This window comes from Lithobates pipiens, unplaced genomic scaffold, assembly GCF_037356315.1.
Source record: "Lithobates pipiens isolate NorthernLeopardFrog02 unplaced genomic scaffold, aLitPip1_a1.2 Scaffold_18, whole genome shotgun sequence".
Classification (NCBI taxonomy): domain Eukaryota; kingdom Metazoa; phylum Chordata; class Amphibia; order Anura; family Ranidae; genus Lithobates; species Lithobates pipiens.
The window spans coordinates 222,290,137-222,307,997 of NW_027507758.1; the positions used below are offsets into that span (position 1 = coordinate 222,290,137).

A 17,861-nucleotide genomic window follows, 5' to 3' on the forward strand; every position below is an offset into this window, starting at 1 on the left:
CTCGAGACGCAGACAGCTCCTTAATGTAATGCCTTTATTCATCTTTCTGAATTTTTATCTGGAATTATTCAGCACGATTTCCAGGAGCTGGGGTTTCTCTCAGGTGGACCTCTTTGCAAAACAAGAAAATGATAAATTACCAGACTTCTTCTCCCTTCAGAGGCAGGATCAAGCTCTCAGAATAGATGTGTTGGCCCACAAGTGGGACTTCCAGCTGTCTTGCGCTTTTCCCCCGTTTCAGCTGATTCCAAGGGTGTTAGCCAAATTCAGGCTGGAATCCACGGAACTAATCTTAATAGTTCCTTATTGGCCGAAAAAGCCCCTGGTTTTCAATGTTGATGAACATCTCAGTGAAACCTCCTTGGAAGTTGCCAATCAGGACAGATATTCGGAGTCAGGGCCAGATCCTCCATCCAGATCTAGCTTATCTCAATCTAACAGCCTGATTTCTGAAGAACAAATCTTAAGACAGAAGGGCTTATCAGAGAAACGTATTGGTACCCTTCTTGCAAGTAGGAAAAAAGTGACAAGAGACGTTTTATTTCAAAGTCTGGAAGGTGTATAATACATAGTGTTCCAGAAAAAACTTTAATTTGCTTGGTACAATTTTGGTTTTGCAATTTCTTCAAGAAGGATTGGAGAAGCGGTTAGCAGCAAGTACGCTCAAGATGCAGGTAGCTGCTTTATCAGTTTTATTTTTTTTTTTTTTTTGGAAAGAACCCTGTCAAGGGAACCTTTTTGATAATTGGATTTTTTTAGGGCTATGGCTAAAGTAAAACCTAGACCTAGTTTTCCCAAATGGGATTTATCTTTAGTTCTTCAGGGACTGACGAAGACTCCTTTTGAACCTATAGAAGGATCATTAAAGTTTTTGACATTCAAAACTGTTTTTTTAGTGGCAGTAACTCCTGCCCATAGAATCAGTGAGTTACAAGCTCGATCTATTAAAGAACCCTTTATAAGATGTCTACCAGATAGGGTAGTCTTAAGGACAGATCCAGCCTTCATGCCGAAAGTGGCTTCAGTCTTTGATCGTACACAGGCGATCATACTCTACATTTTGCCCTTTACTTTCGGGGCCAGGGGAAGAAGCCTTCCATACTCTTGATGTCAGGAGGTGTCTTCTTAAATATCTGGAGATAACAAAGGGCTTTAGAAAATCACTCTTTGTTTTAATTGAAGGTACTCACAAGGGATCTAAAGCTTCCAAAAGTACCCTTGGAAGATTGTTAAAACAAGCCATTAAAGAGGCATACACCTCTTTGGGTCTGGAACCTCCAGAAGGGATTTTGCCTCATTTGACTCGAGCAGCATCATGGGCAGAAAGGGCCGGGGCATCTCCTGAGCAAATGTGCAAGGCTGCCACATGGTCCAGTTTTTCAACCTTTATAAGACATTACCGCTTGGATCTGCTTTCAGCCTCGGACCAATCCTTTTGGTAGGAAGGTTTTACAGGCAGTTTTCCCACCCTGAAGTAAGTTTCTCAGTTATCCTCTCCAAGGTGCTGTCCTGAAAGGCGAAGGGAGAAAACCTTAGACTTACCGGTGACTGTATTTCTACAAGCCTTTCAGGACAGCAGCCTAATTCCCTCCCTAGGTTATTATGTATAATTATAGGGCTTGGTAACTGTCTGCTTATATTTTCCAGTCGGAGGATTTCTCGGTAACAACTGACGGCATGGTGGAAGCAGCTGCTTTTAAAAGGAGCGTTGTCACACAGTGTTTCCTGTGAAGAGGTGGAGCTACGCTCTTCTCAAGGTGCTGTCCTGAAAGGCTCATAGAAATACCGTCACCGGTAAGTCTAAGGTTTTTTCCAGAACTCTGTTTTACGGGGGAAAAGTTGTTACATTCATTGGATGTAGTGAGAGCAGTCAAAGTCTACTTGAAAGCGACTGCTCAGATTTGAAAAACAAATGTTTTGTGCTGCATGAAGGTCCTAGGAAAGGACAGGCAGCAGTGAAGTCTACTATTTCTAAGTGGATTCGGCAAGTAATTGTTCAAGCTTATGGTTTGAAGAGGAAGATTCCAACTTTTCAATTCAAAGCACACTCTACCAGGGCTGTTAGTGCTTTGTGGGCAGTGCATCACCATGCCTCCATGGCTCAAATCTGCAAGGCTGCAACTTGGTCTTCAGTCCATACATTTACCAGATTCTATCAGGTGGATGTAAAAAAAGGCATGAACTTCCTGTCTTAAGGCGTGCCAGTGTCAATCACCTGAAGGTGGCCTATATACTCATATAGTTATTACTATGGTGCTGTGTCCTGTGATGTACTCCATGAAAAGGATTTTACAAATAAGCTGATATAAAAATCCTATTTTTTTACAGCAATGATACGTATGCACAAGTGTCAGTTTTGTGGCAATTAAAGTGAAAGTATAGCCAAAACTTTTTTTTTTTTTTTTACTTTGAAAACAAAGGAAATGTTAAAACCTCTTACACATTTGTTGCTATTGTATTATTTCCGCTAACCTCTTTGGTGAAAAATCTTTTGGGATTTTCTCTCACTTTCTGTCTGACAGTGGTCAGTCACATCAGGACCATTCAAGGGGTGAATTGCTATACAGCAAGGACGTAGACTGCAAAACCCCCTATGATTCCCTTTGTTTTTATATAAGAAAAATTCACTATAGCACCATGTATTGGTTAAGATCCTTATTTACCTGTGATTGCATGGTGGTGCCATCCACCAGTTCACTACAGCTGCCTACATAAACTGTGGATGAGCCTGTCATTTCACAGTGCAGAACAAGCCATGGCAAGACAACAATGATCAAAGATCATTTTCCGGGAGCCAGTGATGAATCCTTTTGTCCTCTGCCTTTGATACAGACCTGCACTGGGCTAATACAGCTTGGTTAGAAAGATTTCTTTGACCTTTTTATATAGGAGCTTAAGAGGGGATATGATTTATAATGTACAAATATATCAAAGATGACTTCACTACTTGTAATAAACTGTTTAATGTAAGGTCCCTGAAGTGGGCACATATATTAAGTTTGCCAAAATAGAAGAAAGGATGTTTAAACTTAAATTGAGGAAAGCGTTCTTTACCGCTAGAGCAGTAAAAACTCCCTCCCCTAGGAAGTGGTGCTAAATGAGAATGTTGACAACTTGAAAAAGCGAGAAGCAGACCATACAGTGCTATGGTAACTGAGAATAAAAATCACCCACATATAGGTTGAACTGGATGGATCTGTGTCCCTGCAAAGTGGCCGCAAAGAGAAAAAAAGGGTGAAAACAATGTTTTGTTAAAGAAACAGGGCTAATGTTATGATGCACAGTACTTGTTACTAACCAAATATCTATCATCCAGTTGCATCTATGCTAAATGCCAAGAAAGCTGTTATTTGCACCAATGAAATTGAAATTTAGGAGCCATTTTACTTGGCAGAGCATTTTCATTCATTTCTACCCACATACAAGATTTACACAACACAGCAGGGTAGAATCAGTTTTTCTTTTCTTTTGCTGCCCATTTAGTATGTTTTTAAAAGCCCTGCCCCAGTTATACTCCCATCCCCAGCAATCCAGCTCCATTACTGCCTCAGCTGCTGCCAGATAGAAAATACATTGCTTACAGGTACAGAGGAGCTTGTGACCTACCTCACTGACATTTCACAGGACTAACAGCCAGTGAGTAGGCATAAGTACTGTCCAGGATGCAGGGGGTTGACCTTACCATCCCTAGCTTTGTACACAGCCAAGATATTATAGTTCTGACTGCTGCTGAGGCATGGGATCATTGGTAATATGTAGGGATGCACCGAAATTTCGGCCGCTGAAACATATCGGCCAAAAATGCCCCTTTCAGCAATTTGCCAAAAGGAAAATACGCCCGATAATTGAGCCGAAAATGGGGCGGGGCCTGGGGGCAGAACTCCGCCCCCGCCCCTGGTGCCGCCCATGATGGGGGTGAATAGCGCAGGACTGATGCAGCCAGCGATGCCCCTCTGCAGTGAAGAGAGCCGTCTGGTTGAATAGAGCGCCGAGAACATCACAGCTTTAATTTCAATAGCTGTGTGCTCCCCGTCGCGCTCCGATTTTAACTTTGATAGACAGATCACCTGTCTAGATTGGACGGGTGATCTGTCTATCAAAGTGCCTGGACAAGGGGGAGGGGCTGTGTGTGACGGCGCGCGACGGGGAACACACAGCTATTGAAATTAAAGCTGTGATGTTCCCGGCGCTCTATTCAACCAGACGACTCTCTTCACTGCAGAGGGGCATCGCTGGCTGCATCAGTGGGGGGCATCGCTGGCTGCATCAGTGGGGGGCATCGCTGGCTGCATCAGTGGGGGGCATCGCTGGCTGCATCAGTGGGGGCAACGCTGGCTGCACTTATCTCTTGTATTATGTCGCCAGTCTCTGACCACCACCTGTACCATGTCGCCAGTCTCTGACCACCTCCTGTACAATGTCGCCAGTCTCTGACCACCTCCTGTACAATGTCGCCAGTCTCTGACCACCTCCTGTACCATGTCGCCAGTCTCTGACCACCTCCTGTACCATGTCCCCAGTCTCTGACCACCTCCTGTACCATGTCCCCAGTCTCTGACCACCTCCTGTACCATGTCCCCAGTCTCTGACCACCTCCTGTACCATTTCCCCAGTCTCTGACCATCTCCTGTATAAAAATATTTTTTAAAAACAGTCATTTTCGGTATCGGTGCTGTTTCGGTATCGGTTTCGGTTTTCGGCCTAGTGTATTTTTCATTTTCGGTATCGGTTTTCGGCACCAAAAAACCCATTCGGTGCATCCCTAGTAATATGATTATAACTGGTGTGGGGGTGCCCTTTAGAAACTCAATGTCACTGAAACGCGCTGTCACAAAAACAAAATTGTAAATGAAAAAAATGGAAACTAACTACAGTTCTGGATAATGGGCTCAAAGTAGTTGCTAAATTTGTGCCTCTTTTGTAAGCGAAATTCCCTTGCTCATGTTGCTAAAATCTTGAATTCCCCAAATCCATGGGGCGAGAAACATTTCACCTCCCTTGTCTCACAAGGAGGTTTTTATTTATGGTCATTGTCAATAGATTTCCCCTCACTTCTTGTAATCTGTGGCAAAAAAACATTTTATTTTTAAGTGAAATAGGAAAGGGATGAGAGTTTGTGTTAAGCGTTTTTATCTTTAGTAACCTAACTTTTAAGAGGGCAAATTTTCCAAGGATGAGGGCTGCGCTCCAGGACTTAGACTGGGAGGAAATATTGGCATCAATGGACACAGAACAGAAATGGAAATTCTTCAAAAAGACTGTATGTGAACTCACTGCAAAGTATATTCCCATAGGTAATATATTTAAACGGCTAAAAAAAAAAACCTATGTGGCTCACAGTCAAAGTTAAAATGGCTATAAATAAGAAAAAGCGCTTTTAAAAGTAAAAATTCGTGAACACTATTGTTTAAATGCTACCAAGAATATAACCGAATATGTAAAAAGGAAATCAAGGACACATAAATTCAAAACTAATGACAGATTGCAAAAGATAGGACAAACACCAAAGAATACTTCAAATATGCTAATAGTAAAAAGGTCACGTCTGAGCACGTAGGCCCTTTACAAAATCTAGAGTGGGTGACTGGGGACAAAGAGAAGACTGATTTATTAAATACTTTCTCCATCTGTGTATAAAAAGGAGCATGGAGAAGCTCATGTCCATAATGGGGGTGGTACTGGTACAGCCCCAAATGATCTGCAATGGTTCAAAGTGATATACTCCAGAAATATTTTGACAAAATAAGGGTGGATTAAACACCTGGACCAGATGGCATCCACCTACGGATCCTAAAAGAATTGAGCTCTGTCATTTCAAAGCCATTGTTTCTCATTTTTAGGGATTCTTTAATGACTGGAATGGTACCGCTGGATTGGCGTGGGGCCAATGCGATGCCCATATTTAAAGAGATCAAATTCTTTACCAAGTAACTATAGACCTGTTTAACTTTTTATAGACGGGAGGATACTAGAGTTTACCCTCCCTGGCGGTATTGCCGATTCTGGCTCGGGGTGAGATTTCAGTACCAAATGTGATATTCCCGAGCCAGACTGGGGATTGCATTGCAGGATCCATGTAGAGGTTTACTTACCTTGTCCATCAATGAAAGAGTGGGTAGAAAAACTAGAAAGAATAAGAAACATCGAGGAGATAATATATAAATCAGGTGCAATATGCAGTTTAGTTTTGGGCACCAGTTCTCAAAAAGGATATCAGAAGAAAGTGCAGAGAAGGGCAACCAAACTGATAAGAGGCATGTAGGAGCTCAGCTATGAGGAATTGAAATACATAAGTGGTCCATATAGTGAACTTGGTTGAGTTATTCACTTTAAGGTCATCAAAAAGGACAAATGAGCACTCTTTACGTCTAGAGGAAAAAAAGATTTAATTTTCAAATTTGGAATGGTTTCTTCACAGTAATGCCCCATAAACGCGGTCGGAAATTCCGACAGAAAAAGTCCAGTCGGATTATGTTGTCGGAAAATCCGATCGTGTGTGCAGTAACAATCATGGGAAAAGATGATCTTCAACTCCTTGCTTGCTCTTTAAAATCTTCAAAATTTATTGATTCTCCATAAAAGACACAAATGGCAGATGTAAACGCGTTTCAGCCTTGCAAGCCTTGTTCAATACAAATGCCATGTACAAAAATGTCACAATATATAGCTTATAAACCCCTCCTGGTAGCGCATGTTATTAATTTGCCAATTAGTAGATAATTGGTTACTTGGAGAGGTGAGACAACCTACAGGGACAGACATAAATTCAATTGAGATAGAAATATGATTGGTTGCATGATAAAAAAAAAAAGACATTAAAATCCAAGAAAATATCAATACAAAAGCTGAATAAAAACAAGAAAATTAAAAAAGTAAGCAAGAATGTCCAGTGGGGGAAAGAAAATGGTAGTAAAACAGCAGAGGCAGGTAGTTCAAAAAAGGAATTGACATAAATGTAAATCTAGATCCCATCTGAGGTTTAACCTCAGATGGGATCTAGATTTACCCCTGGTTTTAATCTAAAGATCAACCATACCTTTCTATCTGAAATTCGTCTGTTCTACTTTTTGTATTTTTATTTTCTTGGATTTTAACCACTTTCAGACCGGACCAATTTGCTGGTCAAAGACCAGACCACTTTTTGCGATCCGGCACTGTGTCGCTTTAACTGACAATTGCGCGGTCGTGCGACGTGGCTCCCAAACAAAATTGACGTCCTTTTTTTCCCTCAAATAGAGCTTTCTTTTGGTGGTATTTGATCACCCCTGCGGTTTTTATTTTTTGCGCTATAAACAAAAATAGAGTGACAATTATGAAAAAAACGCATTATTTTTTACTTTTTGTTATAATAAAATATAGAAAAAAACATTTTTTTTCCCTCCGTTTAGGCCGATACGTTTTCTTCTACATATTTTTGGTAAAAAAATCGCATTAAGCGATTATTGATTGGTTTGCGCAAAAGTTAGTGTTTACAAAATAGGGATAGTTTTATAGCATTTTTATTAATAATATTTTATTTTTATTTTTTTTACTAGTAATGGCGGCGATCAGCGATTTTTATTGTGACTGCGACATTGTGGGGGACCCATCAGACATTTTTGACACATTTTTGGGACCATTGTCATTTATACAGTAATCACTGCTATATAAATGCAGTGATTCCTGTGTAAATGACACTGGCAGTGAAGGGGTTAACCAGTGGGTGGCAGTGTAGGGGTTAAGTGTTCCTAGGGGTGTGTTACTAACTGTGGGGGGGTTGGGCTTTCATTTAGTGAACACTGATCTCTGCTCCAATCATAGAGCAGAGATCAGCGTCACTAGTTGCTAGGCAGAATGGAGAAATGCTGTTTACTCCGCATTTCCTTCATTCGGCCGCTCCGTGAGACGATCGCGGGGATGCCCGCGGCGATCGAGTCCGCGGGTCCCGCGACCGGACTCACGGGTGTCCCGACCAGCGCGGGAGTGAGCCGCCGGCGGCGCGCTCCCGATGGCAGGGCGGCATTTAATATTGGATGTACCTGTATGCCAATATGCCTGCCCGTGCCATTCTGTCGACATACATCGTCGTGCGCTGGTCGGGAAGTGGTTAATGTCCTTTTTTGATCATGCAAACAATCATGTTTTTATCTCGATTTAATTTGTCTGTTCATGTATGGTCTTTCACTTCTCCAAGTAACTCTGATCATCTACTAATCAACAAATTGAGGTGCTGCCTGGTGCGGTTTATACATGTAGCACCCTCTACCTGAAGGGAGGTGCTAGAGTAGGATTTTTCCTAAGTTCTGGGATATGTGCAGGTGAATTTAGGCAGGCTTATGCTGGGCCTGTCTATTTTGATTCTGGGACTGGGAGTGTGCAATGGTGGCTGTGATCACCTGTACTTGATTCAGAGGTGCCTCCCCTGCTTTCAGAAAGATTGTTATGGAAGAGAGCTTGGACCTGAAGTCTAAGTGGCAGGCAGCTCATGTTGGCAGGGCACTGGGATGACATGCTACCAAGGGTTGAGTTCTAAGAGCAAGAAAAGATAGAATAGAGTGCTGATTTGCTGTTCTGGGTGTCCCCACAAGGGGGAATGCGTGGATGAGGGCTGGAGGAGCCATTGAGATGCTTTGGAGGATAGAGTTCTTCATCAAGGAGCTGGTGTCAAGATGCTGTGACTGGGGAACACAGGACTTGTACACAGATGAAGGAGAAGTAGCAGTAATGAGTTGTTAGGAAAGCTGCAGAGTTAGTCGAGCGCTGGAGAACACAAGGACTTTTACTTTGGAGGAGGTCAGTGCTAAAGAATTAGAAGAGGACCGTTTGAGAGTAGTGAGAAATGCTGTGGCCGGGGAACGTAATGTTTGAAATCTTGGACTGGCTGTTATCAGTAGTCCACCTATTACCACATGTCAGGCTAACAGGGAGAGGTACCTAGTATCTCTAGCCTGGTAAGCACTTTGGTAATAACTTCCAAAAGTCTGTGTGTCTTATCAAATTCTCTAGGCCACCGGGGGGGGGGGGGGGGGGATGTGTGCCCATTGAGTTGTCCCAGTCACACTATTCAAAAGGACTTTAAAGTACATCTATCAAGCTAGGGATTATTCAGAGTAATTCTCGTTTGAAGTACTGGAAGTAAAATGGTATTAATCTAATGCCCTGTACACACAGTTGGACATTTCCGATGACAAAATCCGTTGGATTTTTCAGACGGATTTTGGCCCAAACTTGTCTTGTATACACACGGTCGCGCAAAATTGTCGGAAAATCCAAACGTTCAGAATGAGGTGACATAAACCATGTACAACGGGACTATAAAGAGGGCAATGGCCAATAGCTTTAGTCTTGTCATTTATTCTGAGCATGCATGACACTTTGTCCATCGGAAATTGTCTACACACGATTGAAATTTAAATGATCGGATTTTGTTGTCGGAAAATTTTTAGATCCAGCTCTCAAACTTTGTGTCAGAAATCCTGACGGAAAAAGTCAGATGGAGCCCACACATGATCGGATTTTCCAACAACGCGATCCGATTGCACATTTTCTATCTGAAAGTCTGTGTGTACAGGGTATAACAGTTTTTTGCAGTGGAAGCTTGTGCAGGAGAGGTGATGTTCTGGAGGAGTTAGTGCAGAGGAAAAGGAGCAAGGGTCTGCAGCGGGAGAAGCGCTGGAGGAATAGACTGTGATTACAAGACAGAAGGTGCAGATTAATGCTTTGCAAATCTGAATACAAGTCAACAAATGCTATGGGCATCCCATATATTCCTTTATCTCACCTAAGTTGTATCTCGCAATAAACATAACAAAACTACGCAAGTGACTACTCATTGTCTCAAACGATAGATGGGGGTCTGGCAGCAGGGTGATTGGTGGATTGCTAGTAACCAAGTGATAACCATACTGCTACATACACTATAGTAGTGATGCACCGAAATTTCGGCCGCCAAAACATATCGGCCGAAAATGCCCTTTTCGGCAATTTGCCGAAAGAGATAAACGGACGATAATGGAGCCGAAAATGGGGCGTGGCCTGGGTGGGGGCGGGGCTCCGCCCGCCGCCCCCTGGTGACGCCCATCATGGGGGTGTATAGCACAGGAGAGCCGCCTCCGCCACATCACAGCTTTCATTTCAATAGCTGTGTGTTCCCGGCCGCGCGCCGTCACACGCAGCCCCTCCCCCTTGTCCGGGCACTTGGATAGACAGATCATCCGCAGGATTGGACGGATGATCTGTCTATCAAAGTGCCCGGACAAGGGGGAGGGGCTGCGTGTGACGGCGCGTGGCCGGGAACACACAGCTATTGAAATGAAAGCTGTGATGTTCCCGGCGCTGTGGTCAAACAGGTGGCGGAGGCGGCTCTCTAATCTGCACAGGCTGGCTGCAAAATGGGACACACTGACTGCAAAATGGGACACACTGGCTGCAATGGGGCACAGGCACACTGTCTGCAATGGGGGACACTGGCCTGCAATGGGGGATGCCTCCTGTACCACGTCCTCTGTCTCTGACCATCTCCTGTACCATGTCCCCAGTCTGACCATCTTCTGTACCATATCCCCAGTCTCTGACCATCTCCTGTACCATATCCCCAGTCTCTGACATCTCCTATACCGTGTCCCCAGTCTGACCATCTCCTGTACCGTGTCCCCAGTCTGACCATCTCCTGTACCGTGTCCCCTGTCTCTGACCATCTCCTGTACCGTGTCCCCTGTCTCTGACCATCTCCTGTACCATGTCCCCAGTCTCTGACCACCTCCTGTACCATGCATGCAGTCTCTGATCACCTCCTGTACCATGCATGCAGTCTCTGACCACCTCCTGTACCATGTCACCAGTCTCTGACCACCTCCTGTACCATGTCACCAGTCTCTGACCACCTCCTGTACCATGTCGCCAGTCTCTGACCACCTCCTGTACCATGTCGCCAGTCTCTGACCACCTCCTGTACCATGTCGCCAGTCTCTGACCACCTCCTGTACCATGTCGCCAGTCTCTGACCACCTCCTGTACCTTGTCGCCAGTCTCTGACCACCTTCTGTACCGTGTCGCCAGTCTCTGACCACCTCCTGTACCGTGTCGCCAGTCTCTGACCACCTCCTGTACCGTGTCGCCAGTCTCTGACCACCTCCTGTACCGTGTCGCCAATCTCTGACCACCTCCTGTACCGTGTCGCCAGTCTCTGACCACCTCCTGTACCGTGTCGCCAGTCTCTGACCACCTCCTGTACCGTGTCGCCAGTCTCTGACCACCTCCTGTACCGTGTCGCCAGTCTCTGACCACCTCCTGTACCGTGTCGCCAGTCTCTGACCACCTCCTGTACCGTGTCGCCAGTCTCTGACCACCTCCTGTACCGTGTCGCCAGTCTCTGACCACCTCCTGTACCGTGTCGCCAGTCTCTGACCACCTCCTGTACCGTGTCGCCAGTCTCTGACCACCTCCTTTACCGTGTCGCCAGTCTCTGACCACCTCCTGTACCGTGTCGCCAGTCTCTGACCACCTCCTGTACCGTGTCGCCAGTCTCTGACCATCTCCTGTACCGTGTCCCCTGTCTCTGACCACCTCCTGTACCGTGTCGCCAGTCTCTGACCACCTCCTGTACCGTGTCGCCAGTCTCTGACCACCTCCTGTACCGTGTCGCCAGTCTCTGACCACCTCCTGTACCGTGTCGCCAGTCTCTGACCACCTCCTGTACCGTGTCGCCAGTCTCTGACCACCTCCTGTATAAAAATATTTTTTAAAAACAGTCATTTTCGGTATTGGTGCTGTTTCGGTATCGGTTTCGGTTTTCGGCCTAGTGTATTTTTCATTTTTGGTATCTGTTTCGGCACCAAAAAACCCATTCGGTGCATCCCTACTATATATTGTGAAATTTTTCACATGGCATTTGTAGTGAACAAGGCTGAAACACGTTTACATCTGCTGTTTTTGTCTTTTATGGAGAATCAATACATTTTAGAGAGCTAGCAAGGAGCTGGGGATAATCTTTTCCTATGGATTGTATGATTTATTTTTTGGTTTAACTAGATGGACTTGTCTTTTTTCAGCCTGCCTAACTCTGTAATATACCTGTCTTAGCCTTCCTGTCCCAGTGATTTTTTTATTTTTTTTCATCTTGATGTCACAGGTACAGGAAGTGAGATGGGTCTGATGGGGTCACATAGTAATAAAAATTAACAGACGTATTTACCTTTTCTAAGTTTACCCAACACTACAATAATATGCTGAAGTGGACCTTAACAGTTTGTAAATATATTTTATTAAAATTAAAATGTTAAGTATTACTTTGGTTTTAAGGTTTTTTTTTTTTTTTCTTTTGTCATGCAGCGTAATACGAGAAGTGTTTTTGAATTCAAATGGACTGAATCAAATTACAGAGCTTAATTATTTGGATTCTCTGAGATATTTCTGTTTGAAAGCATTTGAAGCTCTTATTTGTTTTGGAGAGCAACAGATGGACTGCTTAACACCTAACTTGGACAATGGCAGTGGTGATTCAAACCCACTTAATTTGGAATTTCATGTTCAGTTTTCAAAACCTCAACAATGGCTACATGATGTTCAAGCCAAGAACTATACCGATTTGAAAGAAATATGTCCAAAGAGGAAAAAGGTGATCCATGAAAAAACAAGCATAATAAACCTTTTCCTTTGTTTGGCTTTTTTAAGTGTGAGCAAAGATGCAGAGTCTGACTTTGAATCTTTCAATGAGTCTGAGGACACTGGCTATGACAGTACTGCAAGTGAACCACGAAGCATTTTACCAAAGTTTAGTGTTGACAGCTTGGCCGTGCCATCTACTGAGCAAATACACAGAGCAGCAGATATTTGGTCAATGTGTTGTTGGCTTTACCTATCAAACGCTATGCTCCAGAAACAATTCCATAAAATTGGTGGCTTTGACTTGTGTTACAAACTAACTCTTTTGATAATCGATACATTTTCTAGCTGTTTTGAAGATTTGAGAAGTAAAATTCTTCCTGCTCCTCATGAAAAATTAAGTCCACCTACAGAAGAAAGTTTTGGTGTGGAAGCATTTTGCAAAACGGAATGCACATGTTGCAATGCTTTATCTAAAGCACTCTACTCAAGTTATCTCCAACCTGATGCTCCATGTTCTTCATCTAATAGTTCATTCTTTTTTAGTTCTCTTACAACTGAAGTGAAAGAGTGGCCAATTGAAGCTGTAAAATTATTTGAAGCACTATTGGCTATTTGTCTACATAGTGCACGAAACAATCAGCTCAAAACAGATTTTGAAACGTCTCAGGTAATGTCTTTATTTTTATGTTTAAATCGTTTTTGTTTAAAATCTCATGCAGAGTACTCAATCAGAATGTCGGAATAAGACCTCATGCACACTGGAAGTTTTTTCTGCTGTTCCTCTGAGTTTTTTTTTTCCCCCTGCGTCAAAATGCCCCAGCTGATGTGACCAGGCACACATAGGCATTTAGAGGCAGAAAAACCCCACAGCCAGTGCGGTGTGGAGCACCAGAGTTTTGGCAGAAAAATGCTTGATGCATCTGTGCTGGTTGCATTTAGGGTTTGAGCATTCATTTTAATGGCCAGAATAATGATTCTGGCTAATGAAATTGATGCCCAAGTGATTAACAAGCCTAAATGTGTTGCATGAGTTTACGAGCGTTGGTTGTTTTTTCTGCAAGAACGCTGCTGCCAGGAGGAAAGAAGTCAAGGAGAGTTGGGAAAAACGTCTGGCGTTCTTGAGGCCTTAGTGGAGATTTCGGTAATCAGAGTGTATAGTAGCAGAACATTCAGCCAAGGTACATGACAAGCCCCCCAAAGATGGCATACTGTTAAAAAAACAAAACAAAAAAAACAAAACTGACAATAAGCACAGTAAAAGTAAAATCGGTTATATAGCTATAAAAGTGGATGATAAAGAAATCTCAGATGACCTTGACCTAGACCTTTTCTCTTTCTTGAGTTTTTTTTCTCTTACTTCCTGTCCCATAGCCAAAACAGGAAGTGTGAGAAAATCCCTCCAAAGTGAGGGAATCCCAGTGTATATCCAGAACTAGTGTCCCCACCGGAAAGTTTCCCCTCTATTACTGTAAAGATAGCAACCCAAAATTTTGGATTTTCTTTTACTTCCAATAATAATGGCAAACAGGACAAACAGATGAAACATCACTCACAGATGGCAATAAAACATGTTGGGGTTTTACTCCCTCTCCGCTATACCCAAAACTACAAAATAAAGTTTCTTAATCATACATTATGGAACACAGAGCCATAGTAATTACTATATGGATTATAGGCCACCTTCAGGTGATGGACACTGGCACACCCTAAGACCGGACGTTCACTCCCTATATAACCCTTCCCACTATTGAGTACCTCAGTTTTTTTGCCAAGGTGTTGGTCATGAGTATAAATGTGCTGCGCTCCACCTGACCAATCATTGCTGGGGCTAGCCTATGCATCCAGATCCATTCAAAGTGTCTTTTTAGGCTACATTGAATGGAACCTGGGCCTCGTGCCGGAAGAAATGAGGTTTAGCCTGTAACGCTTCTCTTTCTAGATGGCTAGACCCCAGTGTTTTTTGTTTTTTTCAGCCTTAAGTTTTTTCTGGCGGGGTGTTTTACAGGTCCAGGAGGAGTGTGGACCACCTGATTTTAAAAGGGGCCCCAGTTCCTGAATATTTTTTAAACAGAACCTACCCAAAAGCCCCCCTATGCGCCTAGAGGTCTGACCTCTTTCGAGACGATGTGCCACGCGACAGAACCCGCGAGGCACTCACTCTCCCTACTGTATAATCTATTGACTTCTCTGGATGGGGGATCACCTCCTGCGTACATTCACGAGTGGGAAAAAGACCTGGGAACCCGTTTCACGCCGCAGCAGATTACGGAAGATATTGCTATTGACCCACAAGGCCTCCATTGCTAGTTTTCTCCAGGAGTCGGGATACAAAATAGTTTCCCGTTGGTATAGGGTCCCATATCTTCTGAACAAGATGAACAATTCAATCTCGAACAAGTGTTGGAGATGCCAGTCCGCAACGGGGTCTATGGTCCATATCTTCTGGTCGTGCCCTGCTTTAGGGTCATTCTGGAATGATGTGGCGGAGACAATTAAGAAACTAACGTCGGTGGACCTACGGGGAGACCCGGCGGCGTGCCTACTCCACCTGACGAATAGACCCGTGCGAAAATATAAACGGACTCTGACAATGCAACTCTTAAATGCGGCACGGGTTTGCATCCCTGCGATGTGGAGGCAATCTCAGCCCCCGACTAGGGCCCTGTGGTTTTCCAAAATTAATTATATCCTCCGTGTGGAGTAGATGACCGCCACTCTCCACAATACGGAAGAAAATTTTTGCGAGAAATGGAGGTACTTCACTAGTACCATGGACTACCTACGGGAAATGGTGTCTGCTGCCGACTTGGTGACCGATTAGATGCCCCTTCCATTGTAAGTGCATGCTGAGACGGGTGTGGAGCCCTAGCCCTGTAGGTGCTGACAGGCTCTCGTGGCACCCCCAGATGCTTGTTCCCCTTCTCCCGCCCCCCCACTCCCCCCCTCCTTTTTTTTTTCTCTCTTCTTCTTCACCTTTTCTCTTCTTTCTCTGTCTATCTCTCCTGGCTTGCCAAACATTGACCTAAGTGGGACCGTGGTGTATCCTGCGGACCCATAGTGATAACATGGACATTGCATGGCCGATGTTTGCGGGAGCGGTGACGCGTGGTCCACGCGCACCTCCCTCGGCTTGTTACTCTAAGAACGTAGGATGGTATTGTCTGTCCTCACAGGTTAACACATACAATTACCACTTCTATATGTTAATGTTCCTGAACATGGTTACTTATTCCTACGGTAATGAAGTGCATGACCAGGTGTTATTTGTGACGGTTTTGTTTACTGTATTTGTCCTGCACTGAAAATTGAATAAAAGAATAAAAAAAAAAACAAAAAAAAAAAACAGAAACCACCGTGATGGGTGAAGATTGGGTCTGTTGGTTTTACCACAGAAAACCCTGCGGGGCGGGAAAGGTAAGTGGAGATTTCTAAGGAATTTTAAAGTTTCATATGAATTATACCTTTTAAAAAGTAAATGTCATGCCTAAAAGCCACCACTGGACAAGCAGCCCATGAACTCCAGTAAGATTGGAGGGGGGGGATTTTTTAACAAAAACACCCCCCCACCTGAAAAAAAGAAAGGGGGAGGCCAGAACGGTCGGCGATGCTGCTCTTTTTTTACTGCCCCTGCACGGCAGTTGGATTATTGGATCTCCTCCTCACCACCTCCCCACACAAGCGGAGGGGGTGGGACTTAGCGCGGCGTTGGCTCGCGGAAACGCCCAGCTCAGGAGTATGTTTTAAAAGCTCCATTATTTGCTGTCGGAGGGACATGAGCAAAAAAAGGGGCATGTAAGAGGTTGATGGCACAAGTATTCCTTTGGCACATTTTACTAAAGCATCAGGCTGAGTGTTAATAGCAGTGGCAGTTGCTGGACTATTGCTGAAGCAATGGATGCAATTTCTTCTGGTAGTCCCTCTATATTTGTGCATTGAGCTATGGTCAGAAGGGGGGGGGGGTAGAAGCACCCCAAGAAGGGCTTAAAAGGGTACTCGTGCAAGCTCTAAACACTCTACATTGGCATTTTTCCTTGAGTTATATGATGGCCAGTCAGAGTAAGCGATCGGGGCTATCAAATATTGCAATTTTCAACACTGCAGCCCCTGTCTACATTACTGAAGAGGGTTTTTCTCAAGCCATGATGGGATTGGCTAGCGGCTTTAATTGCATCCCAGAATGGGATATAATGCAATTTCCCTCAGGGGACCGTGAGAAGGCGGATGACTCCTCTTCTGAGGGGTCAAATGCAGGGGGGATCAGCTTCACAATCTGAAAGCTTGATGGTGCAATTCTTACTGAATTTGTCCGCTCCACTTTTTTGCTAATCTTCATTGAGTCGGTTGCTATGCCAACTTTGGGTTCACTAAAGGCTCTTCCAGCGGCTCATTCCTTTCCTGTCCATTCATTGCTGAAAAGTCTTATATATTCTGAGTGGTATCACCCAGATAATAAATGTTTTCCTTCTATAAATTTTTAACACTTTTTCCTATGGAGGAAAAAATTCACTAAGAAGTGGGAGATACCAGCAATTGTCGCTGCTATATCCTCTGTGAATGAAAATTTGACTTGTCCGATAGACTGCTCAAATGCTTAGGGATCCAACAGCTAAAAAGTTGGAAATTCCTATTTAAAAAAATAAATTGGTGTATGTCAATCCTTGAGAGACCAGTCTGAACAGGTGCTCAAGGTTATTCCTGATCAGCAGGCCCAGGAGTTTGCTGAGTTACCAGCGGCATTATGTTTGGCAATTTCGCCATGAGAGATTCTATTCTTCAAGCGTTGCACCTTACACTTGGCTGGTGCATAGGCATAGAATCTTATGGTTGAAAAATTGGTCAGCCGAAGCGTCATGCAAAGCTCCTGGCTAGTTTTCCTTTTCACAGTGAATGGCTGTTTAGGGAGGATTTGGATAAATACAGCCAAAACATGTTTTGTGGAAAAAGTATCCTTTTGCTAGTTTGGAAGAGGAGTAAACCTATTTCATTTAAACAAGCTCCTTCTCCAGTGCCAGGAGCATCTGTTGCCAGGCAGTCACAATAAGTCAAGTTCAAGAAGGAAACTGAAGCCTCATTATGAGGGGGCACACCTGCTTGCTCAAGTGGGTCGAAGACTTCCTCAGTTCTCAAGGGGCTGGCAGGAAGCGTGTCGGAGCCTACAGCCACATTACCCTGAAAGCGCCCAAAATATCACCAGAAATATCTAAGTTTCGTGGTAGAAAATCTGTTTTCATTTTGTAGCTCTGCCTTTCGGTCTAGCTACTGCACCTCTGGTATTT

General features: G+C 44.0%; 1 protein-coding gene across 2 annotated transcripts in view; it reads left to right on the forward strand.

The window, feature by feature from the left end:
• LYST (lysosomal trafficking regulator) overlaps positions 1 to 17,861 on the forward strand; it is a 568,355-nt gene that overhangs the window by 109,336 nt on the left and 441,158 nt on the right. For both annotated transcript variants that reach the window (XM_077486620.1, XM_077486621.1), the window contains exon 5: positions 12,310 to 13,252. In XM_077486620.1, the coding sequence (XP_077342746.1) occupies positions 12,310 to 13,252 (943 nt within the window). The remainder of the gene's footprint in view (positions 1 to 12,309; positions 13,253 to 17,861) is intronic.